This window comes from Gopherus flavomarginatus, chromosome 6 (genome assembly GCF_025201925.1).
Source record: "Gopherus flavomarginatus isolate rGopFla2 chromosome 6, rGopFla2.mat.asm, whole genome shotgun sequence".
Lineage (NCBI taxonomy): Eukaryota > Metazoa > Chordata > Testudines > Testudinidae > Gopherus > Gopherus flavomarginatus.
In genome coordinates this window covers 116,589,996-116,607,060 of record NC_066622.1, presented here as the reverse complement: position 1 = coordinate 116,607,060, position 17,065 = coordinate 116,589,996, and the positions used below count along the sequence as shown (strand labels likewise).

At 44.0% G+C, this 17,065-nt stretch overlaps 1 protein-coding gene across 2 annotated transcripts; it reads left to right on the top strand.

Moving 5' to 3' along the window:
- The first annotated feature begins 13,088 nt into the window (after positions 1-13,088).
- FOXI2 (forkhead box I2) lies at positions 13,089-16,464 on the top strand. Of its 2 annotated transcripts, XM_050959596.1 has the most exons (3): positions 13,089-13,161; positions 14,656-14,970; positions 15,469-16,464. In XM_050959596.1, the coding sequence occupies exons 2-3, from the start codon at positions 14,757-14,759 to the stop codon at positions 16,029-16,031; spliced, it is 777 nt and encodes a 258-aa protein (XP_050815553.1). In that variant the 5' UTR covers positions 13,089-13,161; positions 14,656-14,756; the 3' UTR covers positions 16,032-16,464. The 2 variants fall into 2 exon arrangements, with proteins under 2 accessions (XP_050815553.1, XP_050815552.1); XM_050959595.1 differs by lacking the exon at positions 13,089-13,161 and having other exon boundaries at positions 14,373-14,970.
- The last annotated feature ends 601 nt before the right edge of the window (positions 16,465-17,065 follow it).

The following is a 17,065-nucleotide window of genomic DNA, read 5'->3' as shown; positions in this document are numbered from 1 at the left end:
ATTGCTGCTTCTTGCCCACTTGATCATAGATCCTGGACCAGGTTCAACAGGCTGCTTTCTGCCGCAACCATGAACTAGGTTGGCATGGTTTCCTTCCCATCCTGTGACTGTGGAGCAGTGATGTAGCTAATAACTGATGTGGTGGCAGAGTGCCCAACCTGACATATGGAGGGTGCTCTATTACACCTCGCCTCCCATTGTTCTCTGGCTACAGAACCTGGATATCAAGCTCTGACATCTGCATATGGGGGAGAGAAAGAGGAAAAACAACAAAAGCTTATACGCTGTCTCCCGACTTGAGAGTTCTAGGTCAGTCAGTGTGTCAGGTGGATTGGCCCCTCTGCTTCCTGTTGTCAGGCAGTGATCAGCTATTGTGTGTGTATGTGTACACACTTTCACATCGGGAGTCTGTTTTTATATATGTAAACAGAATCATTTAATGAAAGTTTCTAAAGAGAGAGAGAATCATTTATATGAAAGTCTTTGGTAAACATCAGGAATATTGTTAAAAAAATAGATTAAACTCACAAACATTTTTAATGAAACATTTATGTCCTGGTTTTCTTGAGCAAAGATTAAACCTTTAACATTTAGAAATGAGAATGTTACTTACTGAAGCATTAACAACACTAATTTAACTGGACAGGCATTTTTATGCAAGGTTCTATATGTTTGTTGCTACAGGCATTGTTGTCCATAATGCCCTCTATAGAATTATGTTTTATAGTGTAACTAATTCATTGTTCTTGCAGCTAAATCCTACTGGCCTTAGGTATAAGATTATCTGATAAATTGCACAGTTTTAAAATAAGATCTTATTTAAGGAGGAGAAATAAAATCCCTTAAGGCAAACAGTGCTATGAACAATGAGGTAATTTACCAGTATGTTGAAAGAGTTATGAAGCTTTGTCATCTACATTTTAGTGAAGGTTCTGGATGCCTAGCTTCTGTCTGTGATTAATAGTTGAAAAGTGGTGCCTTGTAGTCCAAGAAGTGACAAATCCATACCCCATCACTGGCTAACAGTAACACAAAATGGCTGAGTGTTTGAACTATGCAATGTATTAAAAACCTCTCAGTCTCAAGACCTAATGTTTCATCAATTATAGTGACATACGGAAGATAGAGTTACATTTTGTTGGAGACACTATCTGCATCACTATAGCTGCATCCCTTTGTGAGAGATGTCTGTTGCTTTTCATGTGAGTCTCCAACAGGTTAGTAAAGTGCTCAGTAAGTTGTTTCACCTGCTCCCTTGAGGCAGAGAGGTGTCAATTCATTTGCTCTCTTTCTTTGCCCTGAAGCAGCATTATCCAAGTAAGCTTTTCCAAAAAGCTCTTCACCTCACTAGAGGGATTATTTTTCTTCTCATTTCCTCCTTTGATGACACTCTAGTGTCTGAGAATTATGGCATCTTCTAGCAGTCTGTCACAGATACTTGGCTGAACACATATTTTGCTCTTACGCAAATTATTCCCTTGTTATTTAACCTTGTAAAACAATATTTGAGTCTGTTGACTTTAGGGGGTCTTGATTTAATGCTGAGACCTGATAAACTACAAGGGACTATCCATAGGCCAGGAGATCTAGTTAATAATATTGCCTCATAAAAAAACTTTAATCATTTACATGTGTTGAAATAATATGATTCATTTTACTGAGCTTTGTCCTTTGTTAACTGCTCATAGTTAAACTTTCTAAAATTAGGAACCTTGGATTAGACAAGTTTTGGTTAAAACCAAGAAACAAATCTAGCACTTTCTTCACATTAACTTGATGTTAATTATGGAGCTACCACAGTGTTCTGAAGAAACAATTTATTCCCCAAATTCCTATTTATTATGGCTTTAGGGAGATGTACTGATGTATTGAAGTTAAACAGACACTGTTTAAAATCCTGCAGCTAATAAATGTATGTCAATGCTATGATTGCAAAAATAAATGCCCACTCTAGAAATGTGGATGACAAAAATGGAAGGATTAAGAAACACGGAACAAATTACTGCGTGTATTAGATTAACAACTGAAATAATTGAAGAAAGATGTCAGATAAACTGATGTAAAAAATAACTATGGATACAGGCTTTATAGTAATGATAGCCACATTGTGATTGGCCCTCATATAGGTGTGCACAGAGCACAAGGAGTTTTGTGCACCTTGCCTGCATCTTTCATGTTCCATACAAGGATTGCTCCCTCTGTGAACTCTCAGGGGTGAACCACACCCCCAAAAGAGGCAGGGAGGAGCTAAGCATTCCCCTTTACCTCTAGCGCCCATCAGCCTGCCGTTGTACACCATCCCTAACATGAGACTGTACAAAGTACAGTCAGACCTACTGTGTATAATTACTATAACAACTCAGTTCTACAACCTTGACTCAGCCTTTATATCTGGCATGCTCTGTCTTATTGCTTACCAGGGGGTAAGAAAATGGGTATGGTCAATAATCCAATTTATAGTTAATAAAAGCTATTAATAACTAAAAGAAGTATAAATAAAATGTTTAAAACAAATGAGCCATTCTCCAACCATTATGGCTACTTTGCATCAGCCCTAAAAACTCCTTCCTGGGCTCGCCCTCTGCTCAACCTGATCCCCATCTCCAGAACAACAGAGCACCCTCTGAGAAAAGGAGGGCTGCAACTGCTGAGTCCCCTTTCACAAGGGAGGACTGAGATCCATGCACAGAGAGTGGCATAATCATGCCTTCTGTTTTTCAATTGTTTTCTTCAAGCAAGAGGCAGAAGAGTGATTTTTCTTTTCTTTATTTGTCTTTGTTAAAATAGTCTAAAAGTTATAGTGGGGAAAAATCCATCCCAAGACTGCTTTGGAGATTTTAAAATTTTTAAATGGAAAAAAAAATCACTACCAGAATGTTTCCTGATATACGTGCAAGCAGGAAAATCGATCAATTGATTCAAATATTAAGAATCAGATTTTGTTGTAGGCTTCAAGAAATTGCATTTAAATATGCAGGCAAAATCACATGTACTAATAAATGGCATCATTTTCCAATGCAAAAGATATTTTCATGTCATATAGGATATATCTGAGTGGTTTGCATACAAAATTCATGTGTGCATGCAAATTGTACTATGTTGGGGCACAAGTGGTTGCACACAAAAAGTCAAACTTCAAAGCCATTTTTAACATTTCCTGCTGGAAAGGGATTGTTTGTACCATCAAAGTCAGATACTAAAATTAATAGAGTACTGTGTATAGATTAAATATTGCTATATATCATAATTTGCCTTCATTACTGGCATTTTTGAAATAACAGAGAGTTAGTGGGATTACTTGTGTAACCCACACACCTTCTGGATGTGGTGTTCTGTCCCATCTAGTGGCACCAAGACCACTTAGAGAGAGTTAATGAGTCTGCTCTACAGCCTTAGCTAACAGCCAGTTAAGTAAAACTGCCACTCTGTAATCAGGGGCGGCTCCAGGCTCCAGACCCGTGTTCTTGGGGCGGCAAACCACGGGGGGTGCTCTGCCGGCACTGCGAGGGCGGCAGGCAGGCTGGCTCTGGTGTTTTGCCTGCGGAGGGTCCACTGGTCCCGCGGCTTTGGTGGACCTTCGGAGGACCAGCGGACCCTCCACAGGCAAACCGCTGGAGGCAGCCTGCCTGCCGTGCTTGGGGCGGCAAAATCGCTAGAGCCGCCCCTGTCTGTAATAATATTTGAATTTCTATGCCTTCATTAGTTGAATTTAATTTAGTTTTTGATAACTTTGAACATTCCCATTTAAAATTCATTCAGTTTGTGTTATTTTCTATTATGCATCTTTATTTTACTTTCTGTAACTTTATTTAAAATCTTAATTTTATTTTGGTGGAAAAGTGTATTTATTGAAGAAATCTCAAATCAGAATATTGAACATTTATTTCATATGAATAAGTGAAAAAAGTCTAGCATGAGTAATTCAAATTAACCATTGTGTCTTCCTCATTTATCTCTCTTGTATATCTTCCACTGGAACATTAGCAACTGTCTTGCAAAACTTTTCCTAAAAATTGGGTTAAAATATCATTCGACCTGTAAACCTCTAAGGCATATATTTGCAACTGATGTGGAAGAGTCACTCTGAACAATTCCCATTAACATTAGTGAGAGCTGTGTGGTAAAAGCCTTGTGCAGCAAGTTGAGAATATACCCTAAAGGCTGATGAAACAATAAGGTCGTGTATTTTTTAAATGTACTTGGCTGAAATGTGAAACATCTGGTAGTTGATCCACTTTTCAGGTGCAAAGCATGATGTATTGCAACAGCACCTCACTATCTCTTCCCTTAGAGATGCATCTGCTGCTGCTGCAGCAGATGCTTTGCAATGAATGGTCTCTTTGTGGCTGTTAGGCCACCCAGCTAATTATAATATTGTAATTAGCTGAGGTCTGTATCTTTAACACAGTTCTCTACAGACATAAGAAGATGGAGAGGTTCCAGTTTTAGCTTTCCTTATTAAGAGAGTTACTGCTGCTTTTTCTCCCCTCCCATTTTTGTTTATGCTTTCATGTATCCTTTAGCTGCTGAGTCAGTTGAGAGTTTTGTGGTGGTCATTTCAGTGCCTAAGCAAAAAACTCCCAAGAGAATTTCCTAAAGACAGTGCACCACCAGAGAGTTTAAGAGGATGGAATGAGGGGAGAAATTTGTAAGTTACTTCATTTGAAGGAGAGAGTATCTAGGAATAAGACAGTCAAGGGTGGAAATATTGTTCTGAGCCAGTGGGCCAAATCCTGGCAGACGGCTGTGCAGCTCAAGTCAGAGGGTGAGGTGCTTAAAGCTCATCTTTGCAGAGTCCCGATCCTGAGGTAGCTGTGTGCATGATTGGAGCCACTGCTATAATTTAGAGAGCTGCTCAAACTCTCACCAATGGGCCAAAACTACAGCCAAGAATTATAGTGGCCTAGGAGAGTTCTGGCTCCAACTTCTCTTGTCTAGCATGCTATGCAGCTGGAAGAGGGATGGAATATGAGCCTATGTGTCACTAGAGGATCACCCTGGCATTGAGATGGCTAAAGGAATGAATGCCAAAGTCCTGACTCTCCTGTCGCTTACTGCCAACACTATTGAAGTTACAGAGTTGCACTATTGTAAAGCTGATGTGAGAGGAGAAACCAGCTCAGTAATTTGAATTGAGAGAGGAGATCGTAACTAAACTGGGATGAGAGGAGAACCAAACAGCTAGAGACTTCAGAGCGCTCTTCATGGCACTATGGCTGGCAAACAGGTTGTCTTCAAACAAGGCTGCTCTGTTAGCAAAGCCTTTTACTTCAGACCATGAGTACACTTCTCCTTAGCCAAGTGATACTGTCCTGCAATCTGGTTGGTGTATGTCAGAAAAGCCTAAGATTTTCATGAGCCACATCTCCCATAGCAATAACTATATACATGAAGTATGTGAGGGTAGTGATTGGAACTATAATTATATCAGAATAACTAACAGGTTTTGCTATGAAACTTTGAAAAAATGTGGAGCTTTAATATTGTTGGGCTGTGATATGTTTGTCCTGTAGCTGGAAAATTTTGGAGTTAGTTTCTTTTCTCTTGCTGATTTTTGAACACAGTATTCTGAGTTCAGACACTGGCTGAACCTGTGGCAGTAGGACACGCACTGAATCTGTGCTATACAGTGTTTTTACATGTCCGGATCACTTTGGATGTTAGTACTCTATTTTCCATTTGTTGTTTGAAAGCTGGTCTCAGTAACAGGGGGTAGCCGTGTTAGTCTGTATCCATAAAAACAACAAGGAGTCCGGTGGCACCTTAGGGTGGGTCCACACTGGAGGTGGGGGCATCCTCATGGTGGCAAGTCGACGGCTGTGGCTCCCCCGTCGACTCTGCTTACTCCTACTGCTGAGGTGGAGTACGGACGTCGATTCAGGGATCGATTTATCCCATCTAGATGAGATAAATATAGAAGACACAAATGGCTATTCAGGGTCTGTCTATCTATACTTTACTGCATTTGAAATGCTTCAGACAGATTATTCCATATGGTCATCTATTTATTCACCTAAAGTATAATCAAGGTGACATCTAGGCACTTTAACACAAAAAGAAATGAAATATATTACTTAGTTGCAATGAAATAGATTACCTACTTGTTTTGGTGGTGGGTTTTGATTGTTTTTTTTGTTTTGTATATATGTGTTGTAATCCTTTATGAAATATACAAGAAAATAATTACAGACCACCAGGCCCAATACCTTTCATATATGTGAACTCTACTAATACAGCTCCTTAAAGCAAATATAACAAAGCACATACATGTTATAGGAAATGGAGAAATATTGAAGGCACTGAAGAAGCTCAACTCCAAACATAAGCTCTCATAAAATAAAGCAATATGATTTTTAAGGAAAGAGAGACAAAAGTAGATTTTATTAGTCTATCATCCAAACACCTGATCCCGAACTCCACTATCCATGACCAAATCTGTAACATAATTGGAGATGTAGTCTGTTTTCCTGCTGTATGGTATAGTCGCTTCTAACCAAGTTCTGTTTCATCACATTTACAGATGTTAAGCTTGGTAACAATATGTCAGGTAGGAATAGATGGTACCATTTAGCAAAGGTTGCAGGGCAGATGCTTCTTGTTTCTATTCTATAACTCTCCCTGTCAATAATATGCCACATATATATAATTGGGTCTTAACTGTTCCTGTATATTAAGTAATGCTGGAAAATGTGTGATTCTAGCTATTGAAGTGGGCTCTTTTCAGATAGTATAATTTCCACTAGATGGCATTACAGTCACACAATTAAGAAAACAAAAATTATTTTAAGTGGGAGGGGCACTCATGCACACTACTTGAACTGGCTTTAGAAATGTGATCTGTCTGAGTTCAGATTTCAGCATGTGCAGTGAAATAGAGATACTACAACAGTAAACTACTATTGTAAAACTATATGTGCACTATTTGCCACAACTTAGTTGTGGGTTTACTTGTGCGTATGCATGTCTGTCAGCTATCTGGCATTTGATCACTAAACACATGATATCAAGTATCAGAGGGGTAGCCATGTTAGTCTGGATCTATAAAAGCAGCAAAGAAAATGCATCTGAGGAAGTGGGTATTCACCCACGAAAGCTCATGCTCCAAAACGTCTGTTAGTCTATAAGGTGCCACAGGATTCTTTGCTGCTAAACACATGATGTGGAGTCAGAAACCATGTCGCTGAGTTGCCATGACATTTTAACCACTTTGAGCACAGAGCTGCCAACATTACAACAGCCGGGATAAGATTACTGTTATGTGATCATATTACTGACGCTTTTTTTTTTCCAGTTTGTGATCCCTTGATGTGGAGCCTCATTTAAGAAAACATGAAAAAGGTAAGAATGAGCCAAGTTCCATAATAGTAACATTGAGTATTTTTTCTGGCCGATTAGAGACTAATTAGAAAGGTAGAGATGAGCCAAGGAAACAGCATTTAATTACATTTAGAATAAGGCATGTGGCTCAGATTAAAGGCCTATGGATGAGTTTGATGGCAGAGTTGACAATGCTAAAATGTGAGTGGTTTCCTGGAGATTTGGGCTCCAAATACCAGAACTAAAGATCTGGTGGTATTGTGCGATTTCTATTTAAACCCTGGCCCAGGCCCTGAGGAGCCTCTCTTTGCTCTGTTTCAGTAGTTCCACCCTCTACTGGGAGTTTCAGAGCGGTGTTTTGCGGATATTGTGGGTCTGACTGATCACCCATTCTGGGGTCAGCCAGGAAGGAATTTTTCCTCCCATAGGGGCCAAATTGGTATCAGGTCCCAGAGTTTTTACCTGGCTTGCAGCATTCTGGAGGCTCAGTTAGGGTAGTAGTACCTGATAAGGATGTTAGTTTGTTGCAACTCACATCTGGTTTCCAGTCCAGTTAAAAGGATTGGTTCCCACAGGTAAAAGACCTGGCGTTTTGCTGACAGGCCTTGTACTCACGGGAGAGGGGAAGACTTTTTGGCCTTTGTGGATCAAGATTTTTCCCCTTCCCTCCACGTCCTTTAGTACCTTCTGTTCCCCTTGTGGGATTCAGATGATGAAGCTGAGTCCAAGGAGCAAGCTGAAAAGTGTCTACCCCTAGTTATGGGTTATATGATGGGATCCCTGTAACCTCTGCATTGGAGCCATTTCAAATAGCAGGTATGGGGGAGTCTGCATGATAGGGTGGGTAACCCATGTTAAGTTGAAGAAAGTTCTGGACTGCTGCTTAAAATTCACACCTGTGTTTATCCTCATTGATGCTATGCCCAGACTGGCTGCCACTACATCACATGCAATGAGAGTTGAACACTCCCAGTAGCAATAATCATGTCTCCCAAACAGCACAAATCCCCTTCCTATTGGTAACTTAAATTACCTTTTTGCTACTGGATGGGGAGTATGAGCTATTCCAACTTTACTGCAGTATATTAAAAGAAATGATAAACAACAACGGCACTGAAAACTTCAAGTCTTTTCCCACAAGGAATTTATGCTTGAAAATCTAGTGTGTTCAGGGTCCCTTAGTCCTCCCTGAGTCTGGCTCTGAAACAATGAAATGAGTCAGAACTCCAGCAGGTGGCAGCAATCTTCTTTCCTTGCATTTTAGAGGCTAATCTGCTTGTAGGTCTGACATCATGAATGTACCATGTTTACATCTGGAAATTACATTTTCTATCCCTTGCACTTTTAGTTGACACCCATATGTCTTTTGTAACACAAAATAAAACACTCAACCTTTCAACCAAATTATTATAATCTATCAACATATTCACTGCTACTTAGAAAAAGACAACTGTTCAGGTTTGGTTATCTCTAGCCCACTGATGAGTAATGAAATATTTATTAAATATCTTATAATTATATATCTAACAGTATAACATTTGGAGCCAGTTTGCTCTCCAGAATAACTCCTCTGAAGTGGGGAGGACATAGCTCTTGTTACTTTTCTGATGTGAATACAGTAAGTTTAAAAATGTAACAAATTTTATGGACATATATTGCCTTCAGTATCCACTCACCTTCTCACTGACATGAATTAATCCATTTATAGTTTTTAAATGTATCTGTCCAGGTACTCTAGGTGCCCCTCCAGTAAAATAATTTCACAATAAGTGAACCAGTACAAAGCCAGCCTGACTTCACCTAGCTTCAACCCACAAACTATCCACCACAAAATTCTATCAAGTCTCACCCACAAAACCTATATATAGTCTCCTAAACCCTAATGCTGTCTCAAAAGTTTAGGAAAACAAATGGACCTTGCAGAGTATCTTGAAGGTCAACAGATCTAGGTTCTTCTATCAAACCAGGATAAGGAAGCAAGTTTCAGGGTGGAGAGCCCCTCAGTGCAAACTGATGAGGCATAACCCAGAAGTGGGTCATGAGGTGGCTGCTGGTGAATCCCTCTCCAGAGGCCGATAGAAGCAAAATCTTTGGGTTTCTTGGACACAGCAGGAACCTAGGGAGTGAATGAAATAATAACTCCCTTTTTGCTGCCTTAGTCCCTGCTTTTCTCCCACCCCCCACAGCCACTACCCGATCCCAGGTTAGCTCCCAATCCTCAGCCTAGGATGACCAGATATCTCAGTTCTATAGGGACAGTCCTGATTTTGGGGTCTTTTCCTTATATAGGCTCCTATTAGCCTCCTCCCACCCCCTGTCCCAATTTTTCACACTTGCTGTCTGGTCACCCTACCTCAGCCTGTCTCCCCCGATCCCCACCTCCACCCCCATTCCTCCTGCTCCACGGTCAAGTCCTGTGTAGGCAATCCAAGCAACACTTCAAGAGGCTCTGGAGCCATCCTCACAGCATCTTGCACCAGCATTGCCCCAGAGCTGGGCACTGGGCAGGTGGGGGAAACAGAGCAAGGGCAAGTCCCAATCCACCCATGCCCTCCATATACAACATTATGCCAGATCCAGTGAATATGTGGCTATTAGTGATACCTCCTACTGATATTAATAGATATTGTTTCCTATCAAAGGCAGCACTTGGCAAACATTGCAGTCACACAAAAAAAACAAAGGACTAAATTTTGCCTTCTGAGACACCCCATCTTTCAGAGGTGAGAGCATAATTTCAGCTGGCATCGTTTAGTGGGCAAGGAGGCATTTGCGGGAAATGTCTGATTTCTCATGGAGAACGTCAACACTTTCATTAGGTAGACTAAAAAGATATAATGGATATAAACCCCCATGCTTCAGGGCATAAACCATCCATGTCCTATCTTCCACTGGAAAGAAACCAATCCCCTAAAGATTTCTCACATCTCTGTAGCATCCGTTACTGGCCAATATCAGACAAGGGATACTAGACTAGATGGACTAGTGCCCAGAACGAATATGGGAATTCTTATGTTCTGAAAACACTATTCATCTAAAACTCACAGGAGGAGGCAATTAATAAGACTGGGAGTTTTCAGCTTGCAAAAGAGACAACTAAGGGGGATATGATAGATGTCTATAAAATCATGACTGGTGTGGAGAAAGTAAATAAGGAAGTGTTATTTACTATTCTCATAACACAAGAACTAGGGGGTCACCAAATGAAATTAATAGGCAGCAGATTCAAAAGAAAAGGAAGTATTTTTTCACACAATGTACAGTCAACCTGTGGAACTCCTTGCCAGAGGATGTTGTGAAGGCCAAGACTATAACAGGGTTCAAAAAAGAACTAGATAAGTTCATGGAGGATATTAGCCAGGATGAACAGGGATGATGGCCCTAGCCTCCGTTTGCCAGAAGCTGGAATGGGAAACGAGATGGATCACTCAATGACTTGTTCTGTTCATTCTCTCTGGGGCACCTGGCATTGGCCGCTGTCGGAAGACAGGATACTGGGCTAGATGGACCTTTGATCTAACCCAGTATGGCCGTTCTTATGACAGCCATTCCATACTGCTAATCATTTTTGTTGCCCTTTCTGAACCTTTTCCAATTCCAATATATCTTTGAGATGGGGCGACCACATCTGCACACAGTATTCAAGATGTGGGCATATCATAGATTTATAGAGAGGCACTATGGTATTTTCTATCTTATCTGTCCCTTTCTTAATGATTCCCAACATTCTGTTCACTTTTTTGACTGTTGCTGCACATTGAGTGGACATTTTCAGAGAACTATCCATGACTTCAAGATCTCTTTTTTGAGTGGTAACAACTTAGACCCTATCATTTTATATGTAAAGTTGGGATTACATTTTCCATTACATGTGCATTACTTTGCATTTATCAACATTTAATTTCATCTGCCATTTTGTTGCTCAGTCACCCAGTTTTGAGAGATCCTTTTGTAGCTCTTCCCAGTCTGCCTGGGACTTAAGTATCTTGTTTAGTTTTGTATCATCTTCAAATTTTGCCACCTCATTGTTTACCCCTTTTTACAGATCATTTATGAATATATTGAATAGGACTGGGCCCAGTACAGACCACTGGGTGACACTGCTATGTACCTCTCTCCATTCTGAAAACTGATCATTTATTCCTACCCTTTGTTTCTTATCATTTAACCAGTTACCAGTCCGGAAGAGGGCCTTCTCTCTTATCCCATGACCGCTTACTTTGCTTAAGAGCCTTTGGTGAGGGACCTTGTCAAAGGCTTTCTGAAAATCTAAATACTCTATACCATTGGATCCCCCTTGTCCACATGCTTGCTGACCCCCTCAAAGAATTCTAGTAGATTGTGAGAATGATTTTCCTTTTCAAAAACCATATTGATTCTTCCCCAACAAATTATGTTCATGTATGTATCTGACAATTTTGTTCTTTACTATAGTTTCAAACAGTTTGCCTGGTACTGAAGTCAGGCTTACAGGCCTGTAATTGCCAGGATCACCTCTGGAGCCCTTTTAAAAAATTGGCAGCAGGGGCTGGGATAGCTCAATAGGTTTGAGATTTGGCCTGCTATACCTAGGGTTGTGAGCTCAATCCTCAAGGAGGGCCACTTAGGGATCTGGGGCAAAAATCAGTACTTGGTCCTGCTAGTACAGGCAGGGGTCTGGACTCAATGACCTTTCAGGGTCCCTTCCAGTTCTATGAGCTAGGTATATCTTCATATTTTTATTAGCTATCCTCCAGTCATTTGGTTCAGAAGTTGATTTAAATGATAGGTTACAGATCACAGTTAAGTATCAGAGGGGTAGCCGTGTTAGTCTGGATCTGTAAAAAGCAAGAATGAATCTGTGGCACCTTATAGACTAACAGATGGATTGGAGGATAAGCTTTCGTGAGTGAATATCCACTTTGTCAGACGCATATAAGACTTCAGTTAGTAGTTCTCCAATTTCACATTTGAGTACAGGTAGCACCAGGAAGGTGTAGGGCTGTGATAGCCTCCTCTGTCTGTGCACACAGCTTAGAACAAGGTGAAGACCTGCTGAAGTAGGCCAAGTGTGGGAAACTCATGTGTATTGGCACTGTTCCCTTGTGACAAGTAGCTGTGCAACCTCTTCATGCCCCCTGTGATCTGATCATCTTCAGAGCTCCTAGGAAGTTCCTATCTGCAAGACTAATGTGCTTGAGTGGCCCTCTGGGTTTCATGCAATGGGAAGTTTGAGTACATAAGGAGAGTAGGAGCAGGCCAGTGGCAGCACACATGTCTCTAGCTTTCACTGGCCCCTCCCCTGGTCTCCCATGTATGTGGGCACCTGTATAGGTGAAGTCAGTTTGCATTCTTGGACATGAGGTGTATACATAAGTTGTGTGCCTGAGTTTGCAGCTGTCCTTGGAGCTATATTGCACCTGCCCCTACTGTATTTTCTTTGAAGGTTTGTTTCTCCTCTGCTTGGCTGAAAACCACAGGGTGGTGGCAGTGCCCTTCCCACTTTGTTTAGAAAACATGATTAGGAAATATGTGGAAATTTAATATTTTGTCTTAAATCCACATATTGTTGAGAATAAGCAGGAGTTGCACTTTAGCAGCTCTTTCAGGCAACACGCGGGTGGAATAGCAATGGCAGGGAACCCCCGAGTCCCGCTGTTCCGGTTTTGCTGGGAGGAGGGCAGCGGGAAGGGAAAGCACGGACTGTTTGCAGTAGCCCTGATCTCCTCCTCCCCTGAGCTCTGAACTCAGAGGGGAGAGAGTAACTTGAGCAACGTGGGCTGCCAGCTTCTCCGCGTTTGCTCCTAGGCGATAAAGTGATGGTCCCTGCTGCTGGTGCCTAAGGAGAGAGCAAGGATTTCTGAGGTACAAACGGGCTGGGCTATCCTTTGCCCTCTCCCTGCGGCCATCCGCTTGTTTGTTCTTTGAGCATGGCCATCCTGCAAACCCGGCTCCGCTCCGCCAGCCTCCGGCTGTGACCGAGCCGCCCTGGGAAGGGGCAGAGCTCTGCGCGCGTTCCCAGGCTGGGTATCCGGCAGGCTCCGGGGCAGGAGAGCTGGGAAAGCTGCAGCCCTTCGGCTCGGGCCCTGGGGCAGTGCGCGTGCTGCGGGGCTGGCCGCTGGGGTTAGCGGTCTGTGGCGGGCATCGCCGGCGGGCGCGGCCGCTTCGCACCGTGTGTGCGTGTCGCGCAGGCCCTGCGGTGCCGGCGGGCTGTGCAGGGAACCGGCGGAGGGTGGGAGGTTGGGGCTGGCTTGCAGAAGGAGTGAGAGTGTGTGTGTCCAGCGGTTGGCACGGGACGGGGGCGGGCTGTGTGGGGCTGGAGCAGTGCAAGGCGGGTTGTGTTCTCTTGTGCAGAGGGTGGGGTTGTGAGCACGGGGCGGGAGGGGAGGGTGCTCCTAGGGAGAAGGCGACGTCGTGTGCAGAGGGGTGTCAGGGGAGTGCAGAGGGATGCTGAGTTCAGGGGTTTCTTTAGAGGGTGGGGTAATGCAGAGGATGGGGTCATATCTGAGTCGTGCAGAGTGTGCAGGATGGGGGTATGGAGAGGTGCTGCGGAGGGTTGGGAGGCATGTGAGGGTGCAGGGGGAATCTATGCATTGGATGGGGTATTATGTGAGTTGGTCGGAGGGGGCGGTCCAGAGGATGGGTGGTGCACATGGGTTGTGCGGAGCGCGGGGGAGGGTGGTATAGAGGCTGTGAAGGGGGCGGTGCAGAGAGCGGGTGGGATTGTATAGAAGTTGTGCGGAGGGCGGGATGGTCTGTGGGGGGTGCAGGAGGAAGTGGTGAGGTGCATGTGGTTGTAGTGTGGGTTGCTCAGAGGGTGAGGAGAGAGGCTGTGCCCAGGGTAGGTGTGGCAGCCGGTTGTTGGAGGGAGGTGGAGTGGCGAATGGGCGGTGCTGCCCCCTGCTCCAGCCCGTTTCTGCTATTTGCTTTCTGGTTTGAGGTCGCCTGCAGCCTGAGTCTACTCCAGGCCATTATTTAAATGCCTTTCCCTAGTGCCTGGGAGCTCAGTAGTCCGAGATATCCAAGGCTGATGATCGGTGCTCCAGTCCTTCAAACTCCACCGATCACAGGGGATTATGAACTCTTTGGGGCAGCAGCCCGCAAATCCACAGTCGGCCCCCCTCCAGCATCCCAATGCACAGGATTTACTGGATATGGCGGTGTACTGTGACAACCTAATGTACCCGCAAAACCTGCACCACCATCACCACCCACAGAGGCCATCAGCTCATCCAGCAGGTTATGGGCTGAGCGAATATAGCCCCCCAGCAGCGAACCCCTATCTCTGGATCAATGGACCTGCCATCAACTCGTCTCCTTATCTCTCTGGGACTAATGGGGCTTCTTTCATCCCCTCAGGTTATGGGACCAGCCAGAGACAGTTCCTGGCCCCTGCATCGGGCTTTGCAGGAGCAGATCTCAGCTGGTTGTCTGTCTCCAGCCAGCAGGAGTTTTTTAAAATGGTGAGGCCCCCCTACTCCTACTCGGCTCTGATCGCTATGGCCATCCAAAACGCTCCGGAGAAGAAGTTGACCTTGAGTCAGATTTACCAGTACGTGGCCGAAAACTTCCCTTTTTACAAGAAGAGCAAAGCTGGCTGGCAGAACTCCATCCGGCACAACCTGTCCCTCAACGACTGCTTTAAGAAAGTCCCCAGGGATGAAGACGATCCAGGTAAGGAAAACGCCATTCTTCTCCTAAGTGGGAGCACGTTGCCTACAGGTACCCTGTAGCGAAGGGACTAAAGTCACACCCACGCTGGCATTTGCAAATGACCGGCTCCCGGGCCCAGTGTAAAATGCCAGTATTATTTAGCCAGGACTAAAATAAAAGCACTGAAGAGTAAGTAGAGACGCGTTCGGGTGCTAAGCTCTGGGCCTGCCTGACGTTTGCACGCTCCCTGTAAACGCGAAACACCAGCTCGTGTTGGGGGGCGCGTGGCTTGTTACCCGACTGGTAACCACGGCGAAGGTGGCTGTAGCCGTGGGGCAGGGGACTGGCGCCTGCATCTCTGGGGTGGGAACACAAGCTGGGAGCGTGAGCTAAGCGCGCAGGCAGCGTTCTGCTCCCCTGCCCTGTGAAACCATCGGTCAGGCATTGAGTAACGGGGCAAGGCCCTTGCCGAGCGGTGCCCTCCTCCCCTGAGCCCATGTGCTGTTCATCTATCCACAGGGAAAGGCAATTACTGGACCCTAGACCCGAACTGCGAGAAAATGTTCGACAACGGCAATTTTCGAAGGAAGAGGAAAAGGCGCTCGGACGCTCCTGGGTCCGGCGCCCCGGGAGTGCCTGACAAAGCGGGAGACAAGAGCGGCGGTGCCTTGAAGTCTCCAGACTCCTCCAGCCCGATGGGCCTGGGCTCCCCTGCACTGCAGAACTCCCCCGGCTCCGGGAGCGGCCCCAAATCCTCCCCCACGCCAGCACTCGAACGGAGCCCGTGTTTCTCCGGCTTTGCCTCCAACATGCAGGCCATTGTCAATGGGAACCACGGCCTCGGCAGGCAGCTCTCGGGAGGGCTGGCGGGCGAGTTTGCACACGGAAGGCAAGATGTGCCTGCTCTGAGTTCCTGCTCCGCTCCCAGCCGCGGCACTGCCCAGAACTCCCAGCTGAGTCCCCCGGCCCACTCGAGAATGAACTACTGTGCCAGCGGGCAGCAAAGTGGGCTTAGCATCCCCCTCATTAACAACTTCAGCGTCAATCATCTGATTTATAGCAGGGACGGGACAGAAGTTTGAATTGACTGTGAAATGACTTCGGTGCAAATCACAGGAGCCGTGTTCTGTGCCTTGAAGTTTGTATATACCATGGTACTCAAAACAGTTTCTTGTTATTGTGCCTTAGAATACACACACATATATTAAATGTCTATAGACTGAGGTGTTTCCACACCCAGAAACTTATTCAGTAGTTTGTTTACAGTATTGATACTATGCATACAGATCTAGACGATTGACCTTAACAAAATGCACTAATACACAAGATGAGAATATTTTTGTAATATATATATATTATATAATGGTTCTGTACAGCTCTTAGAATACAGTAAACCTTTTTCAGAAATAGAGATGAGAGCACCTAGACTTGACATTCCAGTGTAATGTGTTGCTGATCTATGCAATTGGTAGGTAACAAAAAGCTCCCCTGTCGTGGTTTGTTTGTTTGTTTGTTTTTTAAATTCTAAAGTAATGCAAAACTATTTTCTTCTTTTCTAAGTTTTATGGAATTATAACATTTTGCCATCTAATACTTACAATTAAAATGGCTTTTCCTTACAGACGACAATGAGGTTTATTTCTTCTTTCAGGTTTTTCCGTTTAGAAAATAATTTCGGGGTTGCAGACTGTCATTGTTCTGCATACACTGTCTATTTTTAGTCTGAGGGGCACCAGTCCCCGAATGCTAATGTTGGCCATACCAAAAAGAAGCTCCTGTAAGCTTGGTATAATTGAGATATTGGACACGCTATATGTATGGTATCCATTTTATTCTTCTCTAGACTTTAACAGCATGACGAGTTTGGTTTAAACAAACGGGTGCCTTCTAAAACTTAAAATAATGACTACAAATAATTATCATTGGGAATTTAACACAGAACTGAAGCCATTTAACTACAAAGTTGTTCTCCGGTGCTTTATTACAATGTCAGGTAAACCCTATTATTGCCTGATACTGATCTTGGGAAGTCTGCTGTCTGTCATCGAAGTTAACATTTGTTCTGAAACCTGTTGAGCAGATAAAGGCTTTCGGTCAGATAGGATGGAGGGGGGAT

Excerpts from the sequence above, each read along its gene's own strand:
- FOXI2 (XM_050959595.1), top strand. The coding sequence starts at position 14,373 with ATGAACTCTTTGGGGCAGCAGCCCGCAAATCCACAGTCGGCCCCCCTC. Across the intron at positions 14,971-15,468 it reads CAGGGATGAAGACGATCCAG|GGAAAGGCAATTACTGGACC; the intron begins GTAAGGAAAACG and ends ATCTATCCACAG.